This window comes from Ictalurus punctatus, chromosome 10 (assembly GCF_001660625.3).
Source record: "Ictalurus punctatus breed USDA103 chromosome 10, Coco_2.0, whole genome shotgun sequence".
Classification (NCBI taxonomy): domain Eukaryota; kingdom Metazoa; phylum Chordata; class Actinopteri; order Siluriformes; family Ictaluridae; genus Ictalurus; species Ictalurus punctatus.
In genome coordinates this window covers 298,688-307,837 of record NC_030425.2, presented here as the reverse complement: position 1 = coordinate 307,837, position 9,150 = coordinate 298,688, and the positions used below count along the sequence as shown (strand labels likewise).

Sequence of the window (9,150 nt, the reverse complement as noted above, 5' to 3'; positions counted from 1 at the left end):
TTCACCGACTTCATTATCAGATCATAAGGATTTTGTTTTAAATAGTGTAGTTTTAGATGAAATACACCAGGGCAATTTTTTTGCCAAATGAATATTTAATAAGGGCAAATCAACATTTGAAGGAGTAAACTTCTCAGCTTTCCCATGTCCATCTGATAATATTATACTCTTTACTGAGTATAATGGGCATTAGATATTATTTCTCACATTTTGATCAAATTAATGTATGCAACAGGGTTGACATCATGATAACAGGACTGACTAGAGTAACAGGGTTGAGTGGACAATGTTTTTGTGGTGTTGTGGTATTAAAGAATGATTTTGTATTTTTGAAGTATTATTGTTGTATCGTTAAAGTATTAGATTTGAGTTAATGTTGTTTTCATTATGCATGCTGTATAATGTAAAGTAGATTACATACAGGTGCATCACAAAAAATTATAATATCGTGGAAAAGTAAACCCCCCCCCCCCCATTTAATTTAAAAAGTGGAACTTTCATATATTATAGATTCATTACACATAAAATGAAATATTTCAAGCCTTTTTTTGTTTTAATCTTGGTGATTATGGCTTACAGCTCACAGAAAAAAAAATCCAGTATCTCATAATATTAGAATAAAGAATTTATAATAACAATTATGTCAACAGTTATAAATTCTAAAGTCTAACATTTATAAATATAAAGGTAGATCTGAGCATACTGGAACAGATACACTTATGTATAATCCCCCTGGAACTTTAAAAAAAAAAATGTAAATTTTTAGACCAAACAAAAAAATCTGAAACCCACCCAAACGACTTTCAACAACAACAACTCTACATTAGAGAAATATATGTGTGTGTATGAGAGAGAGAGACGGACAAAATCTGAAGACCATGTATCATCTGCACCACCAAAAAAAAGAATATCCATCCCCAAGCACAGTTCAATTTTTATAGCAGATAATTACAGATTCAAAATCATTTCTTCAAGCAATGCCATCCCTAAAAAATTATCGTCCATGACTTTGATTCTTTGCAAATTGCTAGATCTGGAGGCCCAAAATTTTAATATTTACTTCTGCTGGGTACCTGGACACTGTGGAATCCCAGGAAATCAAGATGCTGACACTGCTACAAAAGAAGCATTATCAGCGGATTTCAAAAAGTCTCCAATACCTCCCACTGACCTAAGAACCATAATAAACTCATATATTAACAACAAATTGCAAACTGAGTGGGACCAGTGCACCATGAACAAAATCCATGAAATCAGCCCTATTGTTGGCACAAGAAATGTTTCTCTGTCTTTTAGGAAACATAAATTTTAAAAACCTTATATAGAGTTCCTTAGACATTTCTCGCCATGAAAATAGCCATTGAAGCTGGCATGGCATTAAAAAACTAACTAACATTTATTGGCATGTGATACTGAATGAACAATGCCCATGCATATCAACAGAGCATTGTGAATTTGGAGACATCTTGACCAATAATTTTCCATCTTTTTTGAGAATCCAGTGGAAGTCTCTGAATACGTTTTGAGTCTATACTTCTGGACAAGCTTGTCTGTGACTGTTTTTGCTATCAGGTGTCTTTTTCTTTCTGTTGTGGCACTTTTGTACTTGTCATGCAGATCCTTGACAAAAGCAAATGGAAATTCATGCATTTTCTCACTGATGAATGGTTTGGGAAGTTTCGCAGTAGGTGTTTGACCTCTGAGCTAGGGGACAAACTTTTTTAATAGCTGTTATCTTTTTTTTGTAGTTTTCTTTCCGGATTCCATAGTGCATCATTTGTATGCTTTTTGGACTTTTTCGCCCTGCTTCACGGTGCCTAAAATTTAAACCAAAAGTAAAAGTATCAAATTACTGACAATGTTTAGATCTGTCCATAAAATAAATCTATTTCAGGCTTTTTTCTATTGTTTTATACTCCTTGTGTACTCAATCACTCCAATTATTGGTAGAATACTTATTTTACACAAATAAAGCAGTGTCGATTGTGTCAAATGCACTGTAAACTGATAAAGTGCAATGTAATTCCCAAAACCTAACATTGAGGAACCTGTTTGTTGTGGATCTGGCTCTGGGGTCTCTGGTGGTGTTGTCAGACAGTTCAGTGCAACTGATGCTGCCTTTTTCATAGCCCTGCACTTTGTCTGTGCTGTTCTCCAGTTCCATCTCTTTGACCTCTGTTCTCCCTCACTGACCATATTTATAGTTTTTATCTTCCCAAGCTCCCTGTCTCTCTTCCATTTCTTCCTTTCTGTCTCCAGATACTTTGCCCTTCTCTGGGGATCCGCGTCTTGATCGGCCCGATATCGCCTTTGCTTCTCTGCTGCACTTAATGGCATTCTACTTTTCTATAACATGTAAATTTGTAAAAAATAAAATAAAAACATGCATAATTAGTTTAACAATTTATTTCTAGCTAATAATCACAAAATACTCCATACTCAACAAGTAACAGTATTGACCCCTTCATGGGGTTGAATAATTTGCTCAGTTTGCCTTCAACCCAGATACTTTGTGTATAACCCTTGGGGAGAGGTTAGGCTAACAGTTACACCAGGCCATGGCTCATCAAACAACTTCTTTGTCCTCACTTGAGGAACTGGAATCTGTTTCATCCTGCTGCAGTTGTTCTGAAATCCAATCTGGCTTAGGGGCCAACCTTGTATGGCCAATCTCTTCTGGGCTCAAATACCTCTAGGTACACCTGTTCTCCAGGAGCCACTGGAACATCTGTCTCCTCTCTCAGTCTCCTGCTCTGTTCCTGTGAATAGATAGCTTCATATATAGCAGTTAATTATCGCACATATGCTCTTAGTTACCTCTGCAGTTACTCCAGCAGTGGTCCTTCATAAGGACCTCTCAGATATGACACAGACATGGGTTGACCTGTAAGCATTTCATGCGGTGTTAGATGCCCAGTTGGTAGATACCCAATTGAGTTTAGTGTCAGCACAAATTTTGTTAAGCTTAGCCTTAAAGGTACTACTTACCTTTTCCACCATTCCCTGTGACTGAGGGTGATAAACATATATCTCTACTTTATTCACAGTTACTGTAACACTGTTACAGCTCTGACAATGCTGAGCCGTTGACAGAGCTAATCTGAGATGGTATGCCATATCTAGGAACTACCTCTCTGGTCAAAAGTTTTATTACTCTTCCTGTAGCTTGGTCTGCTGATGGTGTTGCCTCTCCCCATTTTCTGAACTTGTCTATCACCATGTCTGTGTAGTCTATCACCAAGTGCTTGAACGGCCCTTCTGATATTGGTATATGCCTTATTGGTGCTGATGTTCCCTTTCTGACATTATTTTGAGCACAAAACTCACATTCAGTTAAAAAAAAAAATCCACCATTACCTGTAAGTACAGAGATCAGTACCCTTGCTGTTTTATCTTTCCCATAATTTCCCCCTCGAGCACTGGTAAAACCATGCGCATCTGAAATCTGTACAGTGAGACGTGCAGTAGGTACAATCATCATGGCAGAAATCAGTTCAACTATTTGTTCAGTATGTTAAAGTGGCATTCCATTACTTTGTCTAAAACCTCTTAACCAGTTTGCACTCTGTAGTGATAACTTTTAATTCAACCAATTGGGCAGAGCAGGGGTGTTCATAATGTGTGTGAAATTTCAGACACAAAATCTTTCAGATGGAAAGTCTGAAAAGTTCAGATGTAGGCTTGAGGAAATATGAATTTTGGCTAGGCAATCGTGAGTGTTCTCATTGACTGACTCAACAGAATTTATTAGGCAATACAACACTGCAGTGGTTGTGTTAGGTACACTAATAGGTTTAATAGTTACATTTTGAGTGGCACAAAGAATAACCTCATATCCTTGTCTTTGTTGAGCTGTCATGTGTTGTATGTAGATATAATTCAAATGGTTTTGATGTGATGAGTGTAAGATCAATGTGTGTGAGAACAATTTACCCAGTAGTCTGCACTAAGAGAGCACACCTTTTGCCACCAAATCCAATGTTTTCGATAAATAAACTAGACATGTAAGCGCCACCATACTCCTGAGCCGGGACCCCTGCAGCGTCTACCCCTCCCTCAGTCTCATATAAGAGAAAGTCTTTGTTGTAGTTTGCCAGCCATAATACAGGTGCAGTGCATAAGTCCATTCAATCTCAGGCTTTTCCTTATAACACCCAGCTCTCAGGATTTTGTCATGAACAGAACAATCAGTGATCCACTGACGGCAATAGTTGATAATGTCCAGGAAGCTTAAAATTTGTTGTGTGGTATGGGGCAGAGGATGTCCCCAATCATGTCCTGTCTGCCTTGGGAGCGTGAGAATTCGAGGGAGTCTCTGACCACAGAGGAGAAGACTGCAGGGTAGTCCACAGCCCCTGAGGGAGACGCACCCAGGTGTATTACTGATTTTGGAATGTTAAGGCGAGTAATGGCCTTGTGCTCTCGCATGCAGGCTCACTGGAAAAAAGGGCTGAACACAGGTCAACAACAGAAAAAATAATAATTATCATGTGGAATGGAAGAGGTTACTGTAACACTGCAGTACACTAATGGAGTTACTGGGTTCATTGATTTGACTAATTTCGTGTAAAATGTCATCCACTTCCTCCAGCCTTAGACACTGGTTACTGGGTGTGTTATTATAGCAGAATTGTTGTCACAGTCACACCCTGCTGTAATAATTCTAGAATAACTGGGTGTGTCCCTTCCTCCTTTTCTGAGGACAGAGGGTTGTTTACAAATCACAGGATGACTGTTTCACTTTAGCTTGATAACGGTGTACATGTTACCTGTCCTGCTTCGACCTTATGTAGCCCGTAATGTGCCAGGTATGTTAGTGAGTTCAGGATGAGGGATGCCACCATCACTGTCTGATTTGGAAACTGGGAACACACAACTGCAAAGCCCATCATTAAATGTGAGTGACATGTTCAATTTGTGTATCAGCTCAAGGCTTAGTAAATTAAAAGGTGAATAATTATCAGGTGATTTACTGTACAGTACAGTATTGTTCAGTTTTGAACAGATTAAGAGTTCTGATGTTTACAGAGCACTCAAATTGCTCGATATAAACAAATCACCACTTAAAATTATTTAAGTAATCTCAGAGAAGCTATCCGGGTTAAGTAAAGGTTAAATAAATAAATAAATAAAATAGCTCTTTCCACAGGTGATCGTAATTCCCTGTGTTTCTTGCAATACTCTACTTAATCTTTCATCCATTCACTTTTTTTTAATCTTAGTGTAATGTACTTCTCTATTCAAAGGAATAACACCTCTCATAAAGGAGTCTTCTACTCTCATGTTTAGTTAATCTATCAAACTAAACAACTCAAAGTTTAGATCTCAAAGAGTTCCAGCCTGTTGTCTGCAAAAATACAACCCCAAGCGGCAAAAATTAATTATTCTCACTTCCTGAATTGCTTTTCTTTATATCCTTCTGGTGAATGGGGGAAAAAATCCTTTACTCTAAGACTATTTGTGATGTAATATGTTAACATCCCATCGATGCTAACGAGTGATAATCCCAATACTACAGAACTAAAAAACAGAGTATATGAGGTTTAGATATGTATTTACATTTCCCTAGTCTCTTTTATCCTGCTCATTTTTATGCAAAACAATCTATTGAATTGATGTTTTTTTACTGTGTACAATAATAGTGTTTATTTTAAAAAGGTAGTACCTTAAATTTGCATGCATGCTTTTTCCCCTTATTAACTTGTTACTCTGTACCACACTCAAAATATTACTCAAACCCTTCAAATATATGACACATTTAAATTTTGTTCACTTTCTTTAAATATATCTAATATATCTATGAGTAAAAAGTATATATATTTAACTAGTCTAACATAAAATTTTAACATCTGAGTGTTATTTCAGTTTAACACAAATCAGTTTCCTTTGCTGAGTGCCATTTGTGAAAAGCATTAAAAAAAAAATCACTTAAATACTTAAATACACTTGGATAAATATATCCACTTCATTTAAACTGCATCAGATCACATTAAGTTGGTGTAGGGTTTTACTCATGCCAGGAACTCTATTTCCCATAGTGCACTGTGGCCTACAAACATGGCTGCAGCTGAACCAGATTTCTGATTAACAGATTTCTGACCTGGAGCACAAGAAAAGCTCAAAGATGGGGTTGAAAACAGAAAAATCAATCTCCACAATTAAAAAACATTATGCACATTTCATGTACATTAAATGATATTAAATTAGGGATGACTCATCGTGTATTAACCAAGAAAAATAAGCCAAATCTATGCTTGGCAAGCATGAGTTGAGTTTTCACAATTCCTTATGACAGTGAAATTTTGTCCAAGTCTGTCGAGTTTCTAAGTAACTGGAGGATCCTCTCTCTCTCTCTCTCTCTCTCTCTCTCTCTCTCTCTCAAGTTTCACACAGACCCAGGAGCACAGAAAAACACCTGTAAAACCTAGAAGACTTCTTACACTATATGTGCAATCAATATTTAGAAGCATAATCTAGAACACTATGTAATAGTAATAATTCTAAATGTTGGTTATACATATTAGTTGTACTTTAACATATCCAAATGTTAGTTACACATATTTAGTTACACACCAATTGATTACACTTTATATTATTATTATTATTATTATTATTATTATTATTATTATTATTATTATTATTATTATTATCCTTTCTTGTGTATATTGAAGCACTTTGAAATTGTGTGCGTGTGAGAGAGAGACGTGGCTTTCTACCAATAAGCGCTTCAGCTGATCACGTGACCATGGTTCCCGCCGCTACGTCCGGTTTCAGGGCCCGGTCTACTTCCTTTCGGCCTGCACGCGCTCTGTGGTGAACACGTTATCCCACTGCTCTCCGTGAAGTGAGTGTTCAGATAAAGTTGTATTTTGTTTGAAAAGATGAAATAAAGTCAGTTTGTTTGTTGTGTGTGTGTGTGTAGAATTACTCTGTGAGACTGTGATGATGTCGAGCTGAATTTACACAAAAAACGGCAGTTATATTTTTCGCGTTAGCTGTAAGCTCCAGGCTAGCTCCTCCTGCTGCTGTGTAGTAGATCAGTACAGGGTTTATGTAAAAAAAAAAAAAAAAAAAAAAAACAGGCTAATGATTGAGGAATATATATATATATATATATATATATATATATATATATATATATATATATATATATATATATATATATGGACCTTTACAACAAAATTAATCCCTAAAATTGAATTATATTTTGAGTAAGAAGGTTTCAGAAGTTTTTTTTTTTTTCTTTCAGAAGCATTAATTAAAAAACAAAAACTTCGGAAACCCTTTTATTTTAGTGATTAATTTTGTTGTAAAGAGATATATATATATATACACACACAATGCTTAGATGTTAGTCTTCAAATCTAAAACAGCTGTGTGTGTGTGTATATATATATATATATGTATATATATGTATATATAACATACAATAATAATCAAGCATACACACTTGCATACAAAGATAAGTTATGGTCCTACAGTTTTATCTTCCAGCTTGTCTCATCATAGATTACGTTTACACAGACAGCAGTAATCTAATTATTGACCTTATTCTGAATAAGACAATATTCTGATTAAGGTGTGCATGTGTCTGCAATTTCCTTCAATAATACAACTATTACAGGAATACTCCACATGTTTCCATTCGATTTGTGTTTACTTCGCGTATGACTTTAGTCGGATTAAGGTCATTAATAATCACTGTTTACATGCTAGTTTCATTTTAATCGGGTTAACAGCAGATTATTGTCCATGTAAACGTATGGAGTGTAGACAGATTCTGGGTGTGTGAGAGGAGCTATATAAATTAAACATTTGTTTAAATTAGTATTTTATTTCTTAATTAAGAATGGAAACACATACGTTGGAGCTGGAATGTAGAAGAAGAGACATGCAGTGTATACATGGTTTGCGTGAATGTGCTGTGATTTATGACCGGCTGTATGTCTTGGTTTAAAAGATCTTTGCGTGTCTTTTTTTATTAAATGAAGGATGCGTTACGTAGCTGCTTACCTGCTGTCTGCCCTCGGGGGCAAAGAGAACCCTACTGGCAGCGACATCAAGAAGATCCTGGAGAGCGTCGGCATCGAGGCTGACGAGACCCGCATGCAGAAGGTGAGCTGAGGGGAGAATAAAAATGACCCTTCTGGGTCTTTAAAAGTGACTCTGTTGCTGGAGGTTCCTGTCGTATTACACTTAAACTTATACCACAGTGCGGCTCTCGGGTTCTTGAATCTGGTCAGAAGGTGTGTGTTATTTCTGTATAACGGCACGACTCGTACTGTAGGTTTGTATCAATGTGCTCGTTCTAATACGTTATCGTTTCTATAGTAACAGCTGATCACAGGATCTGTGCGGTAGACGTGCTGCGTAAAATAAATGGATTTAAAAAGGGAATATATTGAACATTTACGGAAGGCGTGTCCAGTGTCTGCGCCTTCTCTCTTTTTCCGGTTCCTTAAAACATTAGAGATGCGTTCACGAGCCAGAGCCCAAATGTGTCCTTTTGTGCTTCGTGTTGTCATAAAAATAACATTTTTAACCCTATTTTCACAGGTCGTGTCAGAACTCAGTGGCAAATCAGTCGAGGATGTGATTGCTCAAGGTGAGTCTCTGTCCAGATGCTTTAAGCTGCCATCAATAAATGTCTTTTACATAAAGGGATGTTTGCTAAGGGCCCTCTATTATTTCTTTTGTCCCTATGAGGGAGCAGCGGCTTCACGTCGGGAAACCCCGAACACGTTTAAATCGCACCCTTGCGTTAATGCACTGTGTTTTTTTAATCTGCGTTTTCCTTTTCTCTGTCAGGTTACAGTAAACTGGCCAGCATGCCAGCTGGTGGCGCGGTTGCGGTGGCGGCGTCCGGTGCTCCCGCTGCTGGAGGAGCCGCAGCTCCTGCAGGTTAGTGGCTCTCCTGCACACCTGACGTTTTATACACTGCGTCGTCAAGACAAAATGTTGCAGCAGAGCTGGGGTGTCTGAGTGTTCAGTAGCTCAGTGTTCTACTGTATTTTTTCAGCTGCAGCTGAGGAGAAGAAAGAGGAGAAGAAAGAGGAGTCCGAAGAATCTGACGACGACATGGGATTCGGACTTTTTGACTAAATTACCGTGTAATTCGGGACCAAAATAAAAAGTGTTTGTTTAAAAAAA

At 37.3% G+C, this 9,150-nt stretch overlaps 1 protein-coding gene across 1 annotated transcript; it reads left to right on the top strand.

The window, feature by feature from the left end:
• Window positions 1–6,689: 6,689 nt before the first annotated feature.
• Window positions 6,690–9,150, top strand: rplp2l (ribosomal protein, large P2, like). The gene is made up of 5 exons (XM_017459941.2): window positions 6,690–6,844; window positions 7,992–8,115; window positions 8,557–8,605; window positions 8,809–8,901; window positions 9,020–9,150. Exons 2-5 carry the CDS (start codon window positions 7,993–7,995, stop codon window positions 9,100–9,102), a joined length of 348 nt encoding a protein of 115 aa, XP_017315430.1. The 5' UTR covers window positions 6,690–6,844; window position 7,992; the 3' UTR covers window positions 9,103–9,150.

Excerpts from the sequence above, each read along its gene's own strand:
- rplp2l (XM_017459941.2), top strand. The coding sequence starts at position 7,993 with ATGCGTTACGTAGCTGCTTACCTGCTGTCTGCCCTCGGGGGCAAAGAG. Across the intron at positions 8,606-8,808 it reads CGAGGATGTGATTGCTCAAG|GTTACAGTAAACTGGCCAGC; the intron begins GTGAGTCTCTGT and ends TTTCTCTGTCAG. Across the intron at positions 8,902-9,019 it reads AGGAGCCGCAGCTCCTGCAG|CTGCAGCTGAGGAGAAGAAA; the intron begins GTTAGTGGCTCT and ends GTATTTTTTCAG.